The 26,755-nt window shown below is 44.5% G+C and overlaps 1 protein-coding gene across 1 annotated transcript in view; it reads right to left on the reverse strand.

The window, feature by feature from the left end:
• LOC119187261 (cell adhesion molecule DSCAM) overlaps positions 1–26,755 on the reverse strand; it is a 168,105-nt gene that overhangs the window by 61,472 nt on the left and 79,878 nt on the right. The window contains exon 3 of the mRNA XM_037435451.2: positions 16,173–16,362. Within this exon, the coding sequence (XP_037291348.2) occupies positions 16,173–16,362 (190 nt within the window). The remainder of the gene's footprint in view (positions 1–16,172; positions 16,363–26,755) is intronic.

The raw sequence follows: 26,755 nt of genomic DNA on the forward strand, positions 1-26,755 counted from the left end.
CCGCCAAAACACCATTAAGGAAAAGGGTGTGCACTCCCCTTTTTCAGGACAGAATTTTTCGAGTTATGGCGACAAGTGGGTGTTTTGAAGCGCGATTACTTGACAGTGGCAGGTGAACGGTCCTCCTCTAGCATTCCTTCGTTTGAGGACGACGATGGCGCCATCATGATCAAGAAATCAAAGATTCTGGGCTTAAACAAACACTTGGATAATTGGTTAACTAGCTATAGTTATCTTTGCCTGAATTCCTGGTGAAAGAAAAATGCTCTGAATAGTTAAGATGGACAGCGAATACTATTAACATGGTGAACAACTGATTCCATAAGACAATGCTCCACTCCATGCATAACACCTGTCTTATGGAACAAAAGTAACACACATGTACGCACAACACCAAGTTTATGTCGCAATAAAAAGAAATATAGCTCACACGAGAATCTTTTAGATCCAGGCAGGATTTCACTGAAACACGTTCTACGTGATAGGGTTCTCTCGAGTCCTGATCTATAGAAGTTTGATCCTCCACCGTCTCAATTACCAAGCCCCCGTAAGCATTACAACGGCCATCGGTGGTGGTTTCCGATGGGGGATCATTAAGAAGCGGGCGCGGTCGTTTGTTTACCTTTAACGTCGACTGCCGCCTCCCCCATGTCGTTCTCTGATTACCCCCCTGCTCAGGCCATCTAGAGGGCGCGGCTTGTGTGGCAATGGTTGCCCACAACGGGAATGCCACGCTATTAACATCGCACTGCGGGTTGCTGTATTGCCCCCTGACAAACGTGCACTCGCTTTCTGGCGCAGGAGGGGGAACACCGGGGCCATCTCACGATAGGGTCAGGGACCCCGCACAGAGGGTGGGCACGGTAGTTCTAGCCGCAGGTTGCGTGGCGTCACCGCAAACTTTGTTGGAACGCGGTGCGACCCACCTGGCCTGGAACACACTTGTACCTAATTCACTTGGTAGGTGTATACCCAGTGGTAACTCTCGCCTGCCTCGCCTGAGTGACGGCGAGTGCTCCGTCAGAATGCCGTTTGTGTTCAGACAAGGGGCACTGAGAGGCCTGTTAAGTGTATGCGAGGCCATCTTATGAGATAAGTGTTGTAGCAGTGTTTGCTCGTTAGCAACATTAATGGTATACTGGCTGTGCGTCGACAGTAAACCGGTGCCCACCAGTTATGGAACGGGCGCTCTGATACGTCTTGACCTTTTGCGCACTTAAGTCAAAATGGTAAGAAAACATCGGGACGCTACGAACAAAGAGCAAGTAAAGGGAAGCGTGTCGACTAGCGTGTTAAAATACGAAAATTCAGTTTTGAACCAATAGAATAGTTTCTGATTGAAATATTGATGTACGACTTACGAAAGAATGACGTAGCACATTATATACTTCTTTTTTTTCTTGTATCGCTACATAGATATATACGCACGACAGTTGCGTTTGAACTCTCTCATGCGGCTAACGAAGCTTCGGGAAAAGTCAGCGGCACGTTGCAAAAGGTGAATTGGCACATTGAAGTTAAAAACAACCTTGCAATTTTTGTTGTGTTACCTTCGCTTGACCACACGTATACTGCCTGCTGACGCAACACAATGCTCATTCCTCAAATACAACAGACTTCATGGCCGCCTCTGCTTCTCCGTCTTTCTTTTTCGGTCTCTCTATCCGGGTACCTCATTTGTGAAAGCGCAGAACAGATATAAGCTTGTTAGTACCAACCTCTCAACATCTATTATTAAACGCTTCACACTATCACTTCCTCATTCCTGAAGATATGCGCTCCATTTAGCTATTGCTCTTTCCAAAAGTTTAGTGCACACTGTAGCTTTAGCACTGTTTAACCGGCATGCAAAATCAACAATCCCACTGCCATACTTTGCCGATGTCTAGTTATTTCTCTGTCCGGAAAAAATAAAGCTCAGCATTTGTCAATACTTTAATTGTGGGTGATATGTGTTCAAACCGACTACACAGGGAAAAAAATAAACCAAGCAAAAGGCACCTTCTTGAGTTTTGTCTTTCATTTGGTATTTTTCCTTTTCGTCAGTTTAATAACGGCCGTCAGTGCTATGCTTTGAGATACTAATTACTTTCACGGGCGCAAAGCTTTCGATAGTTGTAGAATTATCAGTCCTTCGGTGGCTTTGTGCGTTTTATTGCGCGAAATAAAATTGACGTTATGAATTTTCTTGTAAAGCAGAACGTGTAGCGATACTCTTTTACCCCCTTTCTAATTTATTGTTATGTGAGGTTTAACGTCCCAAAACCACGATATGATTGAGAGACGCCGTAGTGGAGAGCTTCGAAAATTTCGTCCACCTGGAGTTTTTTGACCACCTGGAGTGCGCTCAAATCTGAGCCCACAGGCCTACAACGTTTCCGCCTCCATCGGAAATGCAGCCGCCGCAGCCGGGATTCGATTTCGCGACCAGCGGGTCAGCAGCCCAGTACCTTAGCCACTAGACCAGCGCGGTGGGGCTACCCCCTTTTTAAGCTATACATATATGTGCCTGGTATATTATTCGGATTACTTCAATGACGAGAAAATAAATATTCATGAATAGAGTCAACAACTCACGAAATAATGAGTGTGAACAAAGAAAAAGCACCTGTGAGCATTATTTCAGTTTAGGCTAATTAAACTGGTTGGGCAAACAAGTATGTACCTTTACTTTCTTGGCGGCCATCGACACAAGCGAGGAGAACTACTTTTTATTGAATGGATCATTCTTCGCCAGAAGCACTTAGTGTTAATTCACGTGCTCCCACAATGGTTACCAACTGGTTTACTGAGTGCGCAGCACTGGTAGAATGCTAATTGTTAGCTCTGTGGCGACTCCTACAATTGTTGCGGGAGAGAGGCGCTGTAGGTGGCGCAGCTCTGACTTTGTAGTCATCTGACTTTGTAGTCGTCTTAGTCGAATGCAAAAGAGAAAGCGCTGCACTGTTCGAAGCGAGGTCTGGTTTTCCTAAATCGCGTATTTTTATAAAGCGAGTTTCAATAAAGAAGAAGAACAATGTACGTCTTGTGGGGAAGCTAAGGAAACGAGGGAAGATGTTCTGATTAAGTGCGGCGATATCTACCCAAATATACGTGTAGGTACGAGCCTGTATAAGGCCTTGGAGTTTAGGGACAACCATGGAAAGCTGAACACGTCGATGATAGAAACAAGTAAGATACGGTTAGAGTATTGGTGTCGAAAAAGTAGTGGTAAAGGACAGAAATAGTGGGGAAATAGGGGTTATTTTGCCTAAAGAGGCAGAGAGATGGACCATAAAAAATATGTTTTTGTTAGAGTAAGATCGGCCTAATCGAAGAAGATAAGGCAATAGGCCAACATAAAAAAAAGTTTTCCTTTCGTTTTTTTTTTCTTTGAGCCTAGGGGCACGCATACCACCGCCCCGTTATAAAAGGGACGCTCACAGCATCTAGTCGTCCTAAGCAGGTCGAACCTTCCGAGGAAAAACGCAACTATCCGGAACTCGGAAGAGAACTAGATCGGTAGAGGAACACACAGAAAGAAAAAAAAGGAACAGCAACAATTGATTGAGACAGGTCTACGTGCGAGAGACAGAGAGAGAGAGAGAGAGAAAGAGAAAACACATTGTATACCTGCTGCAAAGGGCGTGCACCTCGGTTCTGTTTCGAGAAGAGAGGCTGCGAAAAAACAAACGTAAATGACAGGAGGGGTCGATCATTTCCGCGAGCTTCCGTTGTCGACCACATTTCTTAATTAGATTAGCGAACTCAGTGACAGAGGCGCCTAATCTCCGTAACTTAGCCACGGCCTCAGAGCGTCTGATTTCTAAGAACAAAAAGCACCCCCTTTCCCTCCTACTTGCTTCGTCTTACCTTATTAAACTCTTTTTATGCTTCACAGAGCGAGTTGGTTGGGGCATATAAGGCGATTCACTTCGTGAGCGCTCTTTGAAGGGATTCGCCGTATAAGCGGGAGCGGAACCTCGATTGTGGTCTGAAATTCGAATAGCATGTTCTTAGGTCGTTTTTTAACCCCACTTTTCATATCTTTTTTTTCATGCACGTAAACGCCGCAAAGGCGAAATGAACGCGTAGCTAGGGCGCCGCGAGCCCCGAGCCCTCGTTTGGTGATGTGACCTCTTGTAGTACGTTCCGGGTTTCAGCCAAGAAACCTTTCTCACAGGCCGTACAAAGCTTTTGCCTTTGCAATGGCAATAAGCTTGTGCCAGCAATCTCGTTTCATTACGTTCCTGGGTTCGTTAAATAATGGCGAAAAAGGTTTCGACTGCTCATCAGATAACATGAAACGTGACCGTGGACGTCAACGCGAGTGATGCGAAGAATTCATAATCCACGTCACATACCAACTAGATTCGTCGCATCATAACATCTCCGTGACGTCGCATGAATTGAAGGGGCATGTTGACGTGATCGCATGACATCGCCGCTTGGTTATAGTCGAGATGATCCCTGATTGATACCTGGGGTTTAACGTCCCAAAACCCCCATATGATTATGAGAGACGCCGTATAGTGGAGGGCTCCGGAAATTTCGACCACCTGGGGCTCTTTAACGTGCACCCAAATCTGAGCACACGGGCCGACAGCATTACCGCCTCCATCAGAAATGAAGCTGCCACAGCCGAAATTCGATCCTGAGAACTGCAGGTCAGCAGCCGAGTACCTTAGCCACTAGACCACCGCGGCGGGGCGAGACGATCCCTGAAGCATGTGAAGCGCAGAGGTTGCAATGCCTTCGATCGCGGATGCAGTGTAGCACCACGATAGCTGCAGGAAGCTATCGGCTGGGGGTAATGAATAGGATCAACTATGAAAAAAAAACGCAGAAGGCTTTCACCTTTGTAGTCCTCTCAGTCGAATGCGTAAGAAATCCTACGGGGTCTTCGTTAACTGACTGGATATTCTCATTAATATAAGAACGAAGTACAATTAATAAAATAAGGAAGAAGCTGACTTTGAATAAACTGAAAAACAAAAAAAGCCTTTTACACCCCTCCCAAAACAAAGGGGTGAGGTGGGGGGGGGGGGGGTAGCGGGGACTAAAGCTTAGATGTCACAGGCACGTTTATATTTCGTAGCTGTTGGCGTTCGCCTGAATGAACCGAACCTCAGCGAACGCAAAACGTCACTCAGTTTGGAGCTATAAAACTTCAGAAAGTAGCGGGCAGGAATCGCTACGGCAAAGAGAGGGAAAATATCGCTCGGGTGACGGAAATAGCGAGCGAGGAAAAAAAAACGTCTAGAGTCCATCGCTATGTGCGCGATGAGAATCTATGAATAGCACCCACGTTACTAATCTCGGAAACTCGCTTTAGATCCCCACACTCAGTGGCCTGTGCTTTCAGCTTGCATGCGCCATAAGGGACGGTGCACAGACTTTGGATCAGCGGCCAGACGAGCAAGCCTGTGTCCTAAACGCCAACGTCAAAGTAGCTTAATAGTAACCGTTGGGATTTCACGTCCCGAAGCACTGGTATGATCATCAGAGACGCCGTAGTGAAGGGCTCTAGATTTCCATCACCTGGGGTTTTCTTAACGTGGACCCTAATACAAGCGAACGGGTCTCAAGCAGTTTCGCTTCCATGAAGAATGTGACCGCTGCGGTTGATATTCGATCCTGTGACCTTCGGGGTCAGCAGTTCAACACCGTATCTACTTGACGACCGTGGTGGGTCTTGAAAGCGCTTTAGTGGGGGCGTATACTACAGGCAGGCGCAAACATTTGTCAATTTAAATCGAGCTGTTCGCTATTTTTCGTAATACGTATTAGCGGATGGTAAGTGTGATCGCCGATGCGCTTCTCTTAAATCAACTGTCATTATAAAAAAAAGTGACGCCTTATGTAATTATGTACCTCCCTGCATCCATTCCCGTCGCAGCGCCTGTTTCAAAATTGTTCATGTATGAAGCAATAGCATCATGAATTTAAGTGTTCTTTGTGCTGATAAAAGACATCAGCGTCTGGGTTCCAACAGTTTTCTTTTCTTGGGTGCTTTTGCCAGTGGCGGCCTGCTTTTGCTAATGGCACGTCACGTGTTTATTACTCGATAAGCTTTCTCTTAAAAACAATTGCAGCGTATGAGTGTTTTCTTCATACTTGTACCAAACTTCCGCTCTATATTTTTGAAGGTTATACATTCTTATATTTGTCTAAATTTCTCGTTCTATATATTTAGAAAAGAATAGAAAGTATTTGCAAAAGAAAAGTATCTCCGTATAGCACAGGTTAATGTGTAGATAATTAAGGGATAAATACATATTCTTCATTATGCTCAGCAATCATGAAACACTGCGTTAACTTGAAAAGGGCTCAATTTATTTGTGAATGCAACTTTGCTACGCGGCATCAGAGAGGAAAAATACACGGAAATACCAGAGTGCTGGCATATCTTACAATTTCAACTTCATTTTGATGTCATTTGCAGTCAATATAAACGAAAGAAAATAAGATGTTCCAGTCTTTATTGAAAGTATGACTCAATCTGTATTGAAAATGTGAAATACAGCACAAAAAAAAATTCGGCAGATCCCACGTACCTGTAAACCGACGTTATGCGAAGCATGCGGAGGGAATGTGACCGTGTTGCATTTTTTTATTGGGCCACACGTCATGAAATGATGCTAAAGATATGTACAAATGCTGCACGCACATACATATGTTGCTGAGTTGCAAATGTTTATATAACGAGTTGCTTGCACTTGCGCAACGATGCCAACTGGAACATGCGTATTAGCAACATCAGAAGCTGATATGAATCGCTGATGCTCGCGAGGATGCTGCACTAGACACTGCTAATGATATGTGGGGTTTAATGTCCCGAAACCACCTTTCGATTATGAGAGACGCCGTAGTGGAGGGCTCCGGAAATTTCGACCACCTGGGGTTCTTTAACGTGCACCCAAATCTGAGTACACGGGTCTACAACATTTCCGCCTCCATCGGAAATGCAGCCGCCGTAGCCGGGATTCGAACCCGCGACCTGCGGGTCAGCAGCCGAGTACCTTAGGCACTAGACCACCGCGGCGGGGCGCTAGACACTGCTACATAAATCAACTTCAGCGCATGGAAACTAACCACAATTGTTAACCCGACGTGACGGCTGTATCAAAGGAGTACATACGTAACGTTTATAAAATTGGGTAGGCAGCAGTGCAACCACAATTGACGTTTCACGACGATTAGTGTCTATTTGATAAGTAGTTTCGAGACCTGGCATAGCTTTGTAGGAAAATGCTTCATTGCCACGCAGTACGCTTTGGTTGGATTCCAGCTGAGACCCTGACATTTATTCTTTGCATTCGTCGGGTCAACGCTACCAACGTCGGGTATTTCTTAACGCTCGCGCGTTCAAACTGCCCAGGTGTGTTCTTGTCGTTCCTGGGAATAGATACTACGTGTCAATCACCTGTGGCACATACTCGCATACCAGTTGCACATACCAGCCCGTGTGTATTTTCCACTGTCTGGCGGGAAGTGTTTGACGACGTACGCGACGGGTTTGTGACATCATTCATGTCTTGACCAGCTCGTCATATTCGTCAAACCATCTTACCCTCCCATGCTAATTTTAGTTCAAGTCAAGTTCAAGAGGTGACTACGAGAGCACCGAAACGTAAGTGGATAGATAGATAGATAGATAGATAGATAGATAGATAGATAGATAGATAGATAGATAGATAGATAGATAGATAGATAGATAGATAGATAGATAGATAGATAGATAGATAGATAGATAGATAGATAGATAGATAGATAGATAGATAGATAGATAGATAGATAGATAGATACGCTCAAAGTCGTGGAAGTTCGCTAAGAAATGCTTGCGCAAAAAAAACACATACACACGTTGAACATGACAGACGCAATATGTTCTCACGGCGTGTCGAGTCGATGGTGAAGCTGCACTCTGCAAACCACTCACAAAAAAACAAGAAAAAAAACAAAAAACAAGTAAAACAAGTTTCTTCTTTTGCTTCTTTTTCTTCGACACCGGAGACGAAAGACGAGTTTTCAGCTTCAGTAAATTTCACCTACTCATAAAACCGCATGCAAGGATGGACTCAAGTTTGATTATAATACGGGCAACTGGATAAGCTGCTCAGTAATCTGAGATGAGGGGGATGAAATGAATTTCAGCGTCCACCCAACAGAGTCATCTGGCCGCAAAAGAAGCCCGAGCGAATTATCCATGAAGAGAACTGCCTAGTGTAAAAAAAACGAAAAAGTCTTTAGTATTAGAGGACATACCTCGAGGGAAATTACTTTTATGGGGCGAAGCTCCTTATGGCGTGGGTCTGTCACTCCTCCGTATGTATGTATGTATGTATGTATGTATGTATGTATGTATGTATGTATTTATGTATGTATGTATGTATGTATGTATGTATGTATGTTGTACGTTTGTACGTAGCCACCGGTGGCACATACCCGATCTAGAGCGGGTATGTGCCACAGTGGTTGCGATATGAGAGATGGCGGTACTTGGAGTGTTCACTAGATGTATGCACGGATGAACGCACGGACGGACTGACAAACAGACTAGTAGACAGATGGACGGATAGATGGACGCGCGGACATAAAGACGGATGGACGCACGAACGGACGGACAGACGGATGGACGGACTCACGGATGGGCGCGCGGACAGACGGATGGACGCATGGATAGACGCACGGATGGTCGCGCGGACGGACGGAAGCAAGAACGAACAGACGGATGGAAGCACGGACGGGTTGACGGACGCTTGACCCCCCTCGTCATCATTTACTCCATGAATATGCTGTAATTTTTTGTTGATGGCTTCTGTGCAAGCTTTACTAACTGGGAATGTAAAAAAACAGTGTGCGACATTCTGGCGTTTTCTTGGTGTTAAGTATTGCATAGAAAGGGGCCTGAACGTTTATTTTCGTAAACACTGTTTTCGTCATACGCGACAGTTGATATTGTATAGTGTTCTCTGAGTCGTCTGTTTTCCTTGTGACAGGACTAGCCACTCCAGTTGCCTTACGGCTATGTTCATGACGAGAGAAAGTGACACTTCACCATATAAGCGATCAGAAAGAAGCACAAGAGAGAAACAAAACGGAAAAAAAAGCTGTTGCTTACTCTGTAGAGATTCAAAAGATATCAGATGCACAACTCCCTAGATGTTGCTAAAGACGAATTAAAGTGCTGAGCAAACAAGTGACACAACTTCATAAAAAATATGTACCCTGAAAATAACGATAAAAATAACGCTATATTATTGGTGGAAGAAAAACAGACACATGAAATACGTAAGTACATCACAATGCAAGTAAATCTGCTAGGCTACAATGGTTACATAGGTGTAGTGAGCGGAGCTACGTGTAGCATTTTAGAATGCACTGCTTGTGTGTGAGCCTGCAAAGAAAAACATGAAAACCTTACTCGTTTCAAAAGAGCATGGCGCCTCGAGTTTCTTCCGGCCTAAATATTTTACTTTCTAAAGAGAGAGAGAGAGAGAGAGAAAGAGGCCGCACAGTGCTATATATGTGTGCGAATAAAGTAAAACCAAATTAAGGGTTACTAGCAGATGTGAGCCATTATGAAACTCCTGTGTGTGCCCATTAATTTCTTTATTTATTTTATGCCTTCATTCTCTTGCAAAGCTCTACTTTCCTACTCTTGCGCGGTATAGCAGACCAGTATTACCATGCAAAGCTCCATGCCTTTACTTTTAATCACTCTCTCTCTCAACCTTTTAGGGCTGTCGTGTATGAACCTGCACAGTATCCGAATTTCGTTGAATAGTAGCAACTATGACGTCTATGGCAACACGCTACAGGCTGTCGTCACCACCAAGCGAGAATCGAGTGTATAAGGAGCCATCTTGGCGACCTACATCAAATCATTCCGAGCACAGAGTGACAGCAGGCACGTATACAAAACTCAAGGCGGTTGGGTGTTCGGAATGCTTCAGACACTCCCTTTACCCTTCCCCCAGCGCAGGGTAGCAAACCGGGTGTGTGCCTAGTTAACCTCCCTACCTTCTTTCTTGTTCTTCCTTCATGCACTAACTAGAAATTTGTGAAAAATTTGCGGACGGAGGGTGTCGTATGAGCCAACGTTTCGACAAGCGGGACATGTCCTCTTAAATTCTGCTTGAATTTATGAATAAGTGGGAGAAAAAAAGTGCTTCCCGGGCCACTTACACATATACTGCGCATATCGTGGGTTGCGCATGTTGCCCGGCTTCAAAAATAAGTACTCTGGGATTTCATAAAGCTGAAAAGACAGAGAATAAACAGCAAGTGGCATTATTGCTGACCCAAAAGAACAGAAAGTCACTCCGGCGGGTCCAGACTTGATGTCCAGTTCACGAGGTTGGCGGGTTTTCGAAGGCAACATTTTATCTTCTTTCTGGGCCATTCTTGCGAACAACTCGACATCTCGCAGATATTTTTTCAGAGCACAGCCCACGATGGAATCTGCAAATGCAAGCGTCTTCTGCTTCCTTGCAGGCTCCTATGGGATGTTCATACTTGTTTGTGTGTAAGGCAGGCAGAGGCGGCTGGAGTGCGCCATGGCAGGCAAATGAGTGCGCGTTTTTGAATGATAGCGCTTTGGAATGTGGAACATAGAAAAAATAAAAATAAAAGGCCAATAGCCCAAAAAAGAGAAAGACCAAGAGCAGCAGTACGTTCTGCGCCAAGCTCGAGCTTTACAGTCGGCTCGTATATATTAGAATTCCGCAGCATCAAAGAGTGAATAGAGTGCTGACGTGGGCCGAAAAAGTTGGCAAAATCACGCACCGAAAATGCACAGAAGAAAGGAAAACATCAAACGACAGGTGGTACGTCCAATACGGCGCACAGAGGTGCTCCTCTATGCGTTCGCCGATCTGACGTTCTACACGAGAATTTGAGTTCAGTGGCGCTGCGTGTTCGCCGGCTCAGGCCGCCAATATTTCGGACCACGGCGCGTGTGCAAATGTCCTCGCTATTCCGACACCTACGGTCGGAGACGTAGCCGGGGCTGTCATGCTTAACGCACAGCAGAAACGAACAAAACGATAACAGAACCGCCAAGTATGCTGTGTCTTGAATGAGCTGTACACCTCTGTTGGAACGTCGGAACGCGGGAAAGCCTGTAGTTGAACTTGCTGTTTTTTTTTTGTTCTCAAAAATTCTAACCACACCGAACGCCAAGCAACTGCGCTGCGGTGCTAGTGCTATGCAAATGAACTGCTCCGCACTCGGCGAGAATTCGGTCTTCCTCGCCTGAAGCGAATGAAATGGCGAAATAAGCAAACAAAAAAGTGAGATAGGAGGAAGCAGCGGGGGAACTCTTTTCACCCGTGGCACGAATCTGCAATGACCGCTGCCCTTCCAGTCCACGATCCACTCGGAAATGCTACACTCGTCCCAACGCTCGCTACACAGTCGCATGGCGCACTTTCCTCGCTTGCGGCTTTCAATGGTCCATTCTTGAAGCCACATCAAAGGAAGACTCGCAGGCAGCCCTCATAAATTTCTATGAGTTGCCTTCGTTTTTTCCATTTCTATACTCTTCCGGAGCAAGCCACAAAAGCTTGTCGCTTCGATTGTGCGCAGAGGCGGCGAGCCGTAATTAACACAAATATCTAAAACTTCTTTTGTCCCAGTACAATCAAACGCGCAAGCGCAGGTTCGTAAGTATACGCCTTGCTTAACGTCTCTTCGTTTAGGCTTGCCGTAATTAAAAAGACTGTCTCCCGTCCTTCATCGTTCTCCTGTTTTGTGTCGAAATAAAGGGCGTATTAGGCAAAGTGTCTAACTTTGCAGCGTTATATCATTATATCATCCGCGTTATATCATCTTCCATTGGTGGGATGAATGCCCACAACACTAGTCTATGTCGGTGAAAGTCGAAAACTGAAACCACATGCAGTTTTCGCAGGCTTCATCATTGTTTGGTTATTATAAAACAAATACCTCAGTGGTCGTTTTAGGCACGCACACACGTTCTTTTTTTCTAATGAGCGGCGGCAGACGCCGTGCTTGCGTTTCTCCGCCGCTTGCAGGCAGACATGCAAACAAAGCGAACGGTGGATGGATGGATGGATGCTATGAGCGTCCCCTTTATAACGGGGTGGTGACAAGTATGCCACCAGGCTTGACAAAAAAAAAAAAATTTTTTCCCTTTTTTTTATGTTGGCCTAATGCCTCTACTTCGATAAATTCTATCTTAATGAAAAAAAGGAAAATTTTCAGCTTAAGTTCTCTGCCATTTACGGCACACTGTCCATATTTTATTTTTCCAATATTTATTTTTGTCCTTTCTCTCTAATTTTCTGCCACCAATACTCTAACCGTCTCTTACTTATTTCAATCGCGGGTGTGTTCAGCTTTCCATTGTTGTCCCTAAAACCCAAGGCTTCCTGTAGGTTCGTGCCCAAACGTACACCTGGGTGGATATCTCCACATTCAATCAGAACATGTTCCGCCGTTTCCTTATCTTTCCCGCAGCATGTGCATTGTTCTTCTTCTTTACTGAATCTTGCTTTATAACTACGCGTTCTAAGGCAACCCGATCTCGCTTCAAACAGTAAAGCGCTTCCCCTTGAATTATCGTAAAATGCCTCCCTCCTTATTTCATTTTTGCCCTTTCGGTAGTTACTCAAAGCCGGTTTTTTCTCCATAGCTGCCATCCAGTAAATCCTCTCCGCCTCCCTGACTTTTCCCTTAACGCTCTTTGTTGACATATGGCTCACAATACCAGCCGTATATTTACTAGTGAGTCTTCTAGTTCTTTTTCTCCACTGTGTGTCCACGCTCTTCCTATACAAATAACGGAACACCTTCTCTGCCCATCTACTCTCCTTCATATTTCTTAGCCTTTCTTCGAACCTTATTTTGCTCTGCGCTTCCCTCGCCTCAAAACCTGCCCACCCCATATCGCCCTTTACAGCCTCGTTTGTCGTCTTCCCGTGAGCACCCAACGCGAGGCGTCCCACAGTCCTTTGATTTACATCCATTCCCGATTGCACCTCTGCCCTCATGCACACCACTGAGTTCCCAAAAGTAAGCCCTGGAACCATTACACCCTTCCACAGACCTCGAAGCACCTCATACCTATTGTATCCCCACAACGCTCTGTGCTTCATTATTGCCGCATTCCTCTTTCCTTTTGCTGCCGAGGCTTTTTCCTGTACCTCCATGTATCTATCACTCTCATTTACCCATACTCCAAGGTACTTGTATTCACTTACCCTCGGTATTTCTTGGCCTTGTATGGACACCGTCTGATCACAGGGATCATTGAATACCATCAAACCACACTTCGTTACACTGAATCCTAGTCCAAGAGCTTCACCTTCCCTTCCGCATATATTCGCCAGCTGCTGTATATCATCTCGACTGTCCGCAAATAAGACGATATCGTCCGCATAAAATAAACCTGGAAGCTTCTGCTCAATCATCATGCCGCCCTGTTTGTGTGACAGATTAAAACCAATGTTGCTACCTTCTAGCGCTTTTTCCATACTCACCATGTACAGCATGAATAACAGTGGGGACAAAGGACATCCCTGTCTCAGACCCCTGCTAACCTCAACGTTCTCTTTGCTACGCATTCCTTCCCACTCTATGCAAACTGTATTTTCTCGGTATATCTCCCTCAAAAGCTGTATACAGTCGTCGCCCATGCCCATTCCTTTCAATATATCCCACAAAATTTCCTGATTAACGTTGTCGTATGCCCCAGTGATGTCTAGAAAAGCCACGTACAAGGGCCTATTCTCTATTTTAGATATTTCTATACACTGAGTGAGAACAAACAGGTTATCGTCTAACCGCCTGTCGACTCGAAATCCGTTCTGAAGTTCTCCCAAAATATCGTTATGTTCGGCCCATGTTTCTATTTTCATTTTTACTGCCTGCATCGCCAACCTGTATAGTACCGATGTAATGGTTAGTGGTCTATACGAGCGAATCTTGTCCTTTTCGGTGTACACCACCGGCAGCGCCACCAGGCGGCTATTTGCACGCGCTAGGGGGGGGGGGGGGTGAAGGCAAGTATTAAACTTTGGCGCAACCTAAAACAGCCTCAAATGCACAAAATACAATTTTAAGTAATACGTGTTTGTTTGTAGGCAAACTAAGTAAGATTTCCTGCGAGGATTTCTTGTCCTATCAATAGACTGTCAAGACTGACCACATTCGCTGTTGGGGGACGCTAATGGTCACTTTTTATCGACTTTCAACTTCAAGTTGAAATTATAATTGCTTTTTCTGGCACGAAAGCATGCTTGCTGCCGCCAATCGGAAAAACTTTGCCAAACGGTAGACAGTCCCTTTCACATTTGAAACAGTCTTCTGTGATTGTGTAATCATGTATACGTGATTGATTATTCTTACATTTGCGTGCATTGTCCTTTTTCTCTTTTGTCCTTTGGTATGCTGTAGCTATATTATATCCGTCTATCCTCAGATAGAGATGCTAAGTGCATCAGAGTTCAAGGCGACAATGGTGTACTTAGGTTTACGCGCAGACCGGGAAGAATCGTGGTCATAGGCTAGAGTGCGGCGAATTTCACTACGCGTACGGCTCATAGTGGTCAAGATGAAGTTAAACACTTTCAACATATCAAATGACAGCTATTATAATCCATCATTACCACTCGTCACTGTGCTCAGCACAACTCGGCATCGGTTTCTTCTTCTTTTGCAGACGTTCAGCTCCCTCCGTCTATTTCCCACATCATCGTCAAGCCATTGTTCCACGTTCCGGCTACGCTTGCGACAAAAAAAATACAAAGAAAAAGAGACCACTCTCATTGTACTCGCCAGTCTACTTTCTTTTTTCTGGCAGTCTGCGAACCGCCCACTTCTTCTAGGGCCAACTTTGCGGCATTGTAATTTTATTGACTGCGCAGCGAGAGGTGCGCAGTGGACGACTTCCTGGTGGAACCAGAGCCCTATCATTAGCGCCCGCCTAAGTTTCCAGTTCATCGCCTACTGTCCGGCATTGACCATGAATGTTCCTTTATCCCGGGCACCGTCCCCATCCGTTTATCTTGTCATCCGTCGCTGAAATTGTGACCTGCTTTTAATCATTCTGGACAGTCTCGTTGGCAGCTTCGTACTTTTCTCTCCAACTTCTTTATTTTTGATTTTCTTTCTTCCCAGTTCTTTCCGTCATCATTTTTTTTTATTCCGCACTGCTCTCTTCCCACTATTATACCTACACTTTTTTTGTTCTATTTTTCTGTAGGCCTGCTGTTCTTCTATGTTTTATTCGTCTTCCTTTTTTTCCCGCGTTGCGTTCGTTGATGCTCCCAGTCCATCTCTGTTTTATTCTTTCGATAATCGTTACTACCGACCTGCATCAATCTCACGCAGAAGCGAAAGTTCCTCTTGCCGTATCTTGCCTGCCAATAGGATTGGAGCATCCGCGTATAAATATCTAACGATTTCGACGCTGGTACTAATATACGCTTGTAATTGTAGCAAATTGTTGTTCACTAGAGACTGTCATATTCCATTCATAGATGACAATAATTAGTTTCTCACTTCGTTCAATAGCCTATTTCCCACACAACAGATATCTACTGCCACAAGAACTTATAAAATATTGCCTGGATATTACTGCAGTCCTGTTTTCGTCTATGACTTATCTTCTTAGGAAAAAAACACGCGATATAGAAACTTCTGAAGAGACACGTAGAGATATATCGCGTGAATTTTGTGAGAGCACGCTCTTCACTGTAATGATCTCTGGCAGTTATTTTTATGTTATCTCAGTAATAAGATAATCAAGTGAAACTGAATAAACTAACCATCAAAAGCAAAGAAAAATATAAAGGAACATCCGTAGAGTGTTACGCTTGAGATGCGATACTCTCCACAGACTTGCAGTAATTATGTCGGACGCCGCTGATCATGCTTCAAACACAGCGATACCAACACCAGAAATCGAAGCATCTTTAAACTTGACTCTACTACGTGCCAAATACATGCCATGATATGAAATACACTATAGTGATGGACACTGGATAAACTTCGACAACCCGTTGTCGAAATGTAAGTAGGTGGGTGTTTCTGTGTTTCATCCTCATCGAAATGTGGCCGCCATGGCCTGGAGGAAATTCAGCTCGCGTCATATTGCATAATATTGCATAACAGCACTATACAACTTCACGTAAAATCTACGAATCTTCAGTGACATCTCTCACCATAATCTTCGATGCTCCAGGATGAAACCGCCGCGGCGCACTGGAGCACTACCAGAGCCGAGGCGAGCGTGGCTGTGGTGCGGTAGCCCTGTTGCATCATGGCGGCGCTGGCGAAGAACTCCCGCACATTGTAGCCAGCAGTGATGTATGATGAGCACACGCCACCTCTACTACCGCCCTCTGGTATATCCTGCACGCATCAAAACATGCAACCGTATAATTCAAACTTCATACAGGCAATCGAATTACCCCAAAATATCTAAGAAAGAAGATAATTTCAAGGACCCGTTTATTTTGTTTTGACATATCCATAACGAAAAGCAGCAGTTGACCATGTCAAGGCAGGTATATGGGAGGTTAATTGTAATGTTTTAACCGTATTGTAGTACCTGTGGTAGAAATCTGAAGGGAGAAAAGTCGGCGAAAAGACGACTTGTTGCTGGGAGCGACCAAACATGTAACGATCCGAATGTTGTAAGTTTGGTTCCTGCTTGGAAGCAAGTTGTTTTTCTTTTGTACAGCAGAATTTCGTTAGAGCTATTTCACAATTACTACAAAGCACTTTTTCTATTCGAAAGACTCCGCTTTGGCATTTCAAAAACATACATAAAAACCACACAGGTTCATCACACATAAATAAAGAAGTTACACTCATGAATAAAGTTTAAAAAATCCTAATGTACCTAAAACAGTGCAATATACTGCAAATGGTACAAATGGATTGATATGTGGGGTTTGAAGTCCCAAAACCAGCATATGGTTATGAGAGACGCCGTAGTGGAGGGCTCCGAAAATTTCGACCACCTGGAGTTCTTCAACGTGCACCCAAATCTGAGCACACGGGCCTACAACATTACCGCCTCCATCGAATGCAAACGGTGCTACACTACATTCTCTATACCTTACTTGGCTTCATTACCTTCTGGTTGTTATTCAAGCAATGTATCCAGCAACAATAGCAAAGTGTAGGATACATAAGATAGTCAATGAAATTTATCGGTAATGAGTGAATATTAGATAAAAAGAAAAAGCAAGCAAGGGAAGAGTGTGGGGTAAACCAGATGGAAGTACGATTTGCGAAGTTATTACATTGGGCTAATATGCAACATTTCATGTGCCATAGCCTTCAGGTTTCTTGACTTTGAAGTATGCTCCTTTCACCAGTTGTTGAGGATAACTGCAACACATTAGCAGCTGAATCTATGGACATTACTGAGTAGCAAGAATATCGCGCCGAAGTGACGTAAATAAGGATGTCATTAGACGGAAGTACTTTCTAGAATCTGTCAGCAGAGGCTTGTCGAAACTCAAGCCTTCCTACGTACAGCAACAATACGTGCGTAGAGTTGAAAGTGGACATAGGCGAGGTAAACGGTAAATTAGACGATCCTAGTTAAAAACAGCAACAACCGAAGCGTTATCGCTCTGACAGGTTAAACCCGGACACATTTCAACAAGGTTTCACAAATAGCGTGGCGCTGCGCCAGCGTCACGCAGCATGAATGTCACTCAAAGAACATGAGATTGAGACACGATGGGGAAAGGCAGCAACTGACGTTGACCGCAAATACATCTGGTTTGCTAGCATGCGCTAGGGTGAGAGGCAAAGAAATGCGGAAAAAAAGAAGAGTACAACAAAGAGAATTCACCATGAAGACGGTGGGCACCACCTAACTGGCACTGGCATGGCTAGGCTTGTACCTTCTCACCTGTCTCCTTTCCAGCTATTGTTATTCCATGCATTCCATGGCTTTCCTTTCTCTCTTTTCTTTATCGCGTTTTTTTGTTTCATCCTTGTTTTCTCTATCTCTCTATTTCCCTTATCCTTTCAGTCGTTCTTACTTTTCATCTCTCAAAATTTCTTTTCCTCTGTCTTTGTATTCCTCTATCTTTATTTCGCGGTTGTCGTTCTCCCGCCATCTATCATTTCCTCTTTTCCCATTTCTTTCTGTCTATTTCTTTCTTCCTTTTTCTTTCTCCGTATTTTCATTATTTTCTCAGTGCACGTGCTCAAGGAGCGAAGCAGAAAAAGAAGAGATGAAGAAGAGAACAAAAACAGCGCACACAGGTCAATAATGATGAACATTTTTTATCAACAACACATGACCAACCTCGAGCATAACAACTCTGGTGCAAAAATTAGTCTTGCCGAAAGCAATAAGTGGTCACAGTGATTTACTTTATCCCAGTTTTCACCTGGTCACATAGTCAGCCAGCGTATATAGTGCAATGGTGTTTACACCTTCGTCGGCATAAAATGGGGAAGGATGGGAACATGCGACTGGGCAGAGGGACAAGCGCAGCGAATATTTCCGCAAAAGTCGTACAGAGTCCCCGAAAAAAAAAAGAAGTAGTGACGTTGCGCCGGGAGGTACATAAAACAGAAGTGTCACACTACAAAATGTGTGCACGTAACAATAGATCGGACGATAGACCAGAGGAAGAGAGGGAACGTCTATCGTTCAAGCATCGCAAAGCACGAACATTTACGAGTGGTTGTCTCTACTAAATTTTTCGAGCTTCTAGTTTATTGACAGAAGAATTAAAGAACGATAGAATGGCATCCACTTGCAACCAGCAAAACGGACGGCAATATGAAAGCACGGTCTTATCCAGCAGATTTAGCGGTAAATTACAACGAAATGCAAGAGATTGAAAGAACATCTGCACACAAGGCAACGAAAGAGCGAGTGCCTTCCCTCTTGATGGTTCTCGGAAGCGAGGTGGGTGAAAAAATATCGCCTCAGAGCTTCGTATCTTGCTCGCGCATGGCACTATCATATGAAAATCAGCAATTGTATTAACTTGAGCCCCGAACTAAAATATTCTGCAGCGGGGTGTGCTTCGTGAAGATCCATTCCGCTCGATAGGCTTATTAACTCTGGACGCGTAAAAACGAAACAAAAGAAGAAGACAGGAAAAAAACAAGACCTTAGGACTGCATGCTTCCGATTAATAGCTTCGGTAGACGAGATGACGGCACGAACGGGACAAAAAAGAAAAAAAAGAAGAAAAAAATAAAGGACTAAGTCGATATTGTCGAGGCCGAAGTACGGCAGAAAGCACAAACACGACGTAGCAGGCGACAGATATGACAGAGTGAGGATGGCCGAGCGGAAATATAGGCCATTTCTCTCTTTTATTCCGCCTCACTGGTGGCTGGGGCGATTACGCCATTCTCTCGCTGTCCACTGCACACAAGCTCGTGCCTTCTGGACAGACGACGGATCGGCGTAATGGTTTACCACGACTATTACAATACTGTGTTTCTTCGGACAGGCGCACGAAAGAATCGCTCGCGTTGTCTTTCATTACGACGTAGCTGTCTTTGAGATTAATAAATGCGTGGGAAAAGGAGAGAGGGAGGGTATTCTCAGTGACAGCTAACTTGCTGACTTCTTTTCTTACGCTTCTGGAAGTATTTATGTCTTTCCAGCGCACAGCGCTATCTCCGAGACTTCTCTCGCAACTAGAGTTACACGTGTCAGCTTGAGGCTGATTTCAAGCGACGTAGAATAGAATAAGACTTCATGCAGTGTGATCGATTATGCGTATTTATCTCATTTTTATTTAGATCGATGACATTTCCTTTGCTTACATCAAAGAAAAATTGTACAGGCAACACGCTGGTATACTTGGTAAAGGCAACAGGTGGTAGAGCTAAAACGCAACAACCACAGCTTGGCTACGGTGATATGAATTATTCAGGTGATATGAATTATTCTAGCCGTTAAGTGAAGTTAGCTGAATATTTCAACCTTGGCATTTCTGGATATAGTTATATCGTTTTAAAACATCTGATGAGACGCGGATATAAATATTGGGCGGGATAAATGGAATAATGTCACTGGGGTCACTGACCTGTCTCATTAATTTGTGATCAACGCAGGATCGAATATCGACTGCAGCAGCAGCGTTTTTATGAAGGTGAGATGTTTGAGGCCCAAGTACTTACATTGCGGTGCATGTAAAAGAACCTTAGGTCATGGTAAAAATTTCCGGAGCACTCCACTACGCCACCCCTGTAATACTATTCTAATTTGGGTACGTAAAATTATGAAAAGTAATATGATTTTAATGTTGGAGCAGGAATGTTGAAGTGAAATGGCTCGGTTTTCTGTGGTAGCCTTCAGACAGGGCTTGCAACGTGTCGCCAACCATCGGCTTCCCCGGAACGTCATCTTTTACCACGCTGTCACTGTACAGAAGGACCAATCACTTAAATTGTCGTTTTTCATTATTCAAATTGAGCTGTGAGATAAATGTCCGTTTAAATTATGCTCCATCCTTTGAGTTCTCTCGAAGAAATCCCACAGAGAGATAGTATAGATCGGCTGGTTGAGCATATGGTTCGCTTTGTATGCACTGTCAAAAACACGCGCAAAAAAAAGAGAAAGTAATGAAGAGTGAGAAATGACAACCATGGGTTAAATGCAGTCGGCCATCTTTATCGCATTGGTTAAGCACAATAGTCGACCTTATGTCCGACTTCCGCGTGATATATTCCTCGGCCTACATCGATGGACAAACATCGTTATGATCACCACGGCATTGGTGCGTCGGTATCTCTCTCAGCGTGAATTCGCACGAACTACTGATTGTATTTCGGTTTAAGTTGTCGACGGTTGTGAAGAAACAGTGCATGAAATCGAGGTTTCAGCCGGTCAGCAGCATAATCGTAAACATTGTGTACGGCTACGCCCCACGTAGAAGCACCATACTCATTAGTCGGCTGACACCGTAACTATTGTATCCTCATCTATAACATTCCTCCTTCGCCTTTTTGCAGGGTAAGGTAGCACACCAGGTTCAGGTAGGTCTAGTCAACTTCATTGCTTTTCTTCGATTTTTATTGATTCTCTCTAAAAACCCGTAAATGAAAAAATGGCAATACTAATATTGTTTGCTTGGCGTTTGTTTTTACGGAATTAATTAAGTCATGACACGAAAGCTTCACTCCAAATTGATTTCAATGTGCGCCTTTATTAACTTCAATTAGCAAAGATGGCCAAGCCGATTTAAAGCACTAAGTCCCAGAAATTGGACACAGACCCATGTTGAAGTAAATGATAATGATGGGCAGACGGAAGGCTAAAGAAAGAAAGGGGTGCAGGACGAACGCTGAGCTCAATTTGGCAGAGTAGGTATGTAATAAAAACCAGGCACGACTCAATTAGGCTGGTTTCGAGCGGCGCATCCTCTTACCCATGACCACCTCAGTAATGCAGATAAAATTTTTTAACTCCTAATTTGTCCTCTCTTCTTAAAGGAACCGGCGGTGTGATAAAAGTATTGTGTATGCAGTACGAACTCGCGCCGAAATTTTTTTTCCCTAAAGCTAGTGTCTTTACAGCATGATTTTAAGGTGTTTTTGTAACTCTTTACGTAATAGGCATGGAAATTCAAATGGTAGGAGTGAACTTAAGAGACAAGAAGAGAGCAGAGTGGATTAGGGAACAAACTGGGGTTAAGCATATCAATGTTGAAATCAAGAAGACGAAAGAGACATAGGCCGGGCATGTAGCGCGTAGACAGGATAACCACTGGTCATTAAGGGTAACTAACTGGATTCCCAGAGCAGGCAAGCGGGTTAGGAGGTGACAGAAGTTTAGGTAGGCAGATGAGATTAAGAAAATTGCGGGTATAAATTGACAGCAGCAAGCACAGGAGCGAGTTAACTGGCGGAGCATGGGAGAGGCCTTTGTTCGGCAGAAAACGTAGTCAGGCTGATGATGATGATGATGATAATGATTATGAAGATGATGATTAAGATAATAATAATAATAATAATAATAATAATAATAATAATAATAATAATAATAATAATGATGATGATGATGATGACGTATTAGGCAGTTTTAGAACAGCACAATCCAAAGCGTTGCGTATGCGTTGCATATGCGTCGTCTACTCACTTCTTGCGGGCTCCCGCTGAGTGACGAATGCTATACACTCGCAACGCCCGCAAGCTTTGCGTGTGGTGTTCTAAAACACCCTATTATCTCAATAACCGACCCATAATCGACACAAGGCATCGTTAGTGTACACTTCCTGAAGAATCATTCTGATTAAAAACGTTCAGGAAAGCCGGTGGATCGCTGCAGGTGCAGTAGCGCTCGCACAACCTATACACAATAACTCTCGCTGTGCCAACATTCCTAACCACATTCCTCCACTCCAGTACAATGTAGCGAGCCGGGTGCTAATATCTGGTTAACCTGCAGGCATTTAGCTCTATCTTTCTTGCACAGCATTATAAGTATGTGCAGGATAAATCTCCTTGGTACAGACCCTTTTCCTCGCTCCCTCTGAGACATTGAGAACAAGGGACAGCCCCCGACTATCGACCAAATACCGAAAAGGATTGTAGATGTAGACGTAGATCCAAAACTTGTGATTCGCACCCACTATGGTGGATTGGCCTGGCTTGGCATTGAGCACTTCGTCTGCTTTGTTTTGTTTTTGTTTCCTCAATCCAGCGTATTTCACTGTTACTCCGTTATAAAATACACAAGTAGCCGGCCCGAATTCACAGTATATGATGAGCCACACTGGGAACCCGTGTTTCCATTATAGGGGTCACTATTACCCGAGTTCGTTCCAAGCCGACGACATTTTTCGGTATGCCGTGAGTTATCGCAAAACAAAAGAAGCGGTATAGCCTTCCCTCGCGGTGAATTCTCGATGCCTTCTTCAACAATTCACGAGCGAATCTGCTGCCGCCGCGATCACATTGCAACACGCACTCGCCGCAATTCTGTCCTTCGCTTCGTTGTTTTGTATGTTTTGCTTGTTTTTGACTTATCGTTTCACTGATGCTTCCGGGTCCTTTCTAGGCGTCGAGACCTCCTTGTAATCACGATATTGGCGAACACGATCCCGTCGTGGCACATGAAATATTTCTTGGTAACAAAGGACGTCAAGAAGGGCTATCGTTCACATTCCGTCTGAGTCGTCATCTCTCCAAAGCAAAGCAGGAAGCGAGAACACGTAACAACAACAAAAAAGTGAACTCTAGTAGCGTCATGGCGAACTTGAAAAACTAGACAATATAGTGCCGTCTCTCTCTCTCTCTCTCTTTCTCTCTCTATCTCACCCACCCACACACACACACGAACACACACACAATAAAATAAGAGAGAGAAATGCGAAGACTTTATGAGAACGACAATAAGAAGGCGGAATCCAGAACGCGAGATGAGCGTCCTCTGGTGCACAGATGTCAGCTCCACAAGATGGACCCGCAGGGGGTCGGGGCTACACTGCCTTGCGTTTGCGGGGGTTTCACTCATACCCTGCACCGCCACCAGAACTGTAGCGATGCTGAAGCACACGAACGAGTAAGCAAACGTATTAAATGCAAAGCATTTCTTACCGAACTTTGGTGACTTTGAGCGTATCTATCTATCTATCTATCTATCTATCTATCTATCTATCTATCTATCTATCTATCTATCTATCTATCTATCTATCTATCTATCTATCTATCTGTATCTATCTATCTATCTATCTATCTATCTATCTATCTATCTATCTATCTATCTATCTATCTATCTATCTATCTATCTATCTATCTATCTATCAAGCCGCTTAGGTTTGGGTGCTCTAGTGGTCACCCGCTTAACTCGGCGTGAACCAAAATCAGCAAGGGAGGATGAGATGGTTTGACGAACATGACGTGCTGGTCAAGACATGAGTATAATGTCACAGTCCCGACGCGTACGTCGTCAAACACTTCCCGCCAGACAGTGGCACATACCCACGGGCGGGTATTTGCCGCTGGTATGCGGGTATGTGCCACAAGTGATTTACACTTAGTATCTACCCAGGAACGACGAGAACACGCATGGGCAACTTGTGAGCGTTAAGAAATACCCGACAACGGTAGAGTCGACCGAACGTAGACATAGAATAAATGCCAGTGCTAAGAAAAGTCTGACATAGGCAGCGTTGACCCTCCGACGAATGCAAATAATAGATTACAGGGTCCCAGCAGGAATGTAACCCAAGCATTCTGCGTGGCAGTCAAACATTCTATTACAGAGCTACGCCAGCTCTCTGAACTACTTCTGAAATTGACGCTGAATTTCGAGTAACGTCAACAGGTTGCACTGTTGCCTACCCAATTTTATGAACATTACATATGTATTCATTTAACACAACCATCACGTCGGGTTAACGTAAATTGTGGTTAGGGGCCATGCGCCGAAGTTTATTTATGTAGCAGTGTCCAGGGTCAGCATCTTCAAGAGCACCAGCGCTTGGTATCAGCTTCTGATGTTGCTAATACACATGTTCTAGTTTACTTCATTGTGCAAGTGCAAACAACTGGATATATATATATATATATATATATATATATATATATATATATATATATATATATATATATATATAGAGAGAGAGAGAGAGAGAGAGGAGAGAGAGATATTCTGGTTATAAAAATGAAAAGAAGGGAAAAGTGAGCCCCGTAACAGTTAGCATCTGGTGCGACACTTCAACAGTAGCTCACCAGCGATGGGGGTAAGGAGGGATTAAAAGGGTAATAATAAAGGTATATATATAGAGAGAGAAATGCGCAGGGACAGTGAGCGACGACGGAAGTACAGAGAAAGAAGATAGGAAAGATGAAACACGGTCACAGGAGTCCGAGGATGGGGCACCACTGGCGAGAGCTCTTGTCGGCAACAGGAGATGGCGTAGGGCTAATCCAGTCTGCCAGAGCTACGCTGTCGTCGTCGTAGGGGACCGGCAGCAGGAGGTGGCGTAGCACCAACCCAGTCGGCCAAAGCTGCTCTGTCATCGGAGATCGCGAGGGCACAACCGGTCGGCACGGAATCCAGCAAGCGAGTCTGGCTATATAAACATCATCAACATATGTCTGTGCGTGTAGATATATAGATAGATATGTGGAGTGTAACGTCTAGAAATCACCTTATGATTATGAGAGACGCCGTAGTGAAGAGCTCCGGAAATTTCGACTACCTGGGGTGCTTTAACGCGCACCCAAATATGAGCACACGGTCCTACAGCATTTTCGCCATCATCGAAAATGCAGCTGCCGCAGCCGGGATTCGATCCCGCGACCTGTGGGTCAGCAGCCGAGTACCTTAGCCACTAGACTACAACGGCGGGGCGTCTGTGCGTGCAACATCTGTGCATATATTTAGCGTCATTTCATGATGTGTCGCTCAATAAAAAAATTGCAACATGGTCACATTCCCTCCGCATACTTCGCATAACGGTGATTCCCAGGTACGTGGGATCTGATGAATTTGTTATTAAGGGCAAACCTGTGCCCACAAATCAAAGTGACTGCGGTCGAAAACTACGAGTCAGTCGAACACCAAAGAAGACGCTCATCTGTCTTCTTTTTCCTCTCTCGGTAAAAAAAACAACCATCGAATGGTGCATACGAGCTGGGTCCGGCTAGGTGCTCGTGCTATAAGATGGTCTGTGCGTGGCACACCGGTCAGGGCGCGTTATTTGAATTAGGGTAGCGGCAATATGTACACAAGCTGTTTAAATATAGGATAAGGAGGCTCAGACCGGCTGACGGTGGTTTCGACACGTGGACGTAGCCTATACCTTCGTCAAAGAGAAACCCATCTCTGGTTTATGCAGCACTCACCGAACGAGGCCAGAGAACTGAGTGAGCATCAAAGGACCGACGCTGGTTCTGTAGTTTTTATTTCTTCGTCCTCCTCCCATGAGCGTTGCATCATCCAAATATTAACGCATACTATCTATCTCCAGCCCTAAATCTTATATAGGTCCCCCTATCGAACCATCAGCCACCTTGTCTGAGGCACTTACTCCTGATCAGGCAACTCGTGTATCACATTGTGCTTCCAACCGTCAGTTATCGTCTGTACTTTCGACATCCGCCCGACATAGAGTCAACATCAGGGTTGGCAGAGAAAGTTTAGACACTGTACAAGGTATGCCAGGGATGTTTGTTTACCTGTCTGGAAGATTAGCATACCGCCCTCGAAATGATAAATTTAGCACACAACACGCGTATACATGCACCGTGGGCACATGTGAGAACATCCTTGGCAGCTGCGGGTGATTTTTTCGCCAGATAAGAAGAAAGCAACTTCATCTCTAGTTTATTCGTCTATATATATATATATTGGTCTTTGTTTTTTTTTTCGATATAAAAACCACACCACACAAATAATAAAATATACAGGACTAGGTGATAAAAAACAAAAGTAAATGTAAAGACTCGACAAACCTTACTCACAAGATAGGCTCCAATAAATGCAGCGTGTAAAAAAAAAAAGCCTGACACAGTGGATCCTTGTATCTTTCAGGCTATGGCACGTCCGTGACCGAAACCACACGTTCGAAGAAGCGAAGACCCAAGATGGGAAAAGAGCGGACGTCGACAGTAGCGGAAGTCAATAGTAATGTTTCCGTCCGCCGAATCTCGTTACCCCCGGCTGTAAAGCCTCGGCTCCCGCCAACGCCTTCTTGATGCCTGCACGAACCCGCTCTACACCACAACGCTTCGGGGGTGGCTGGGCTCTGCGGGGCGTGTGGTTTGCATGTTTTACCAGCTTTTCCTTCAAACCCAA

Source organism: Rhipicephalus microplus, unplaced genomic scaffold (assembly GCF_043290135.1).
Source record: "Rhipicephalus microplus isolate Deutch F79 unplaced genomic scaffold, USDA_Rmic scaffold_52, whole genome shotgun sequence".
NCBI lineage: Eukaryota > Metazoa > Arthropoda > Arachnida > Ixodida > Ixodidae > Rhipicephalus > Rhipicephalus microplus.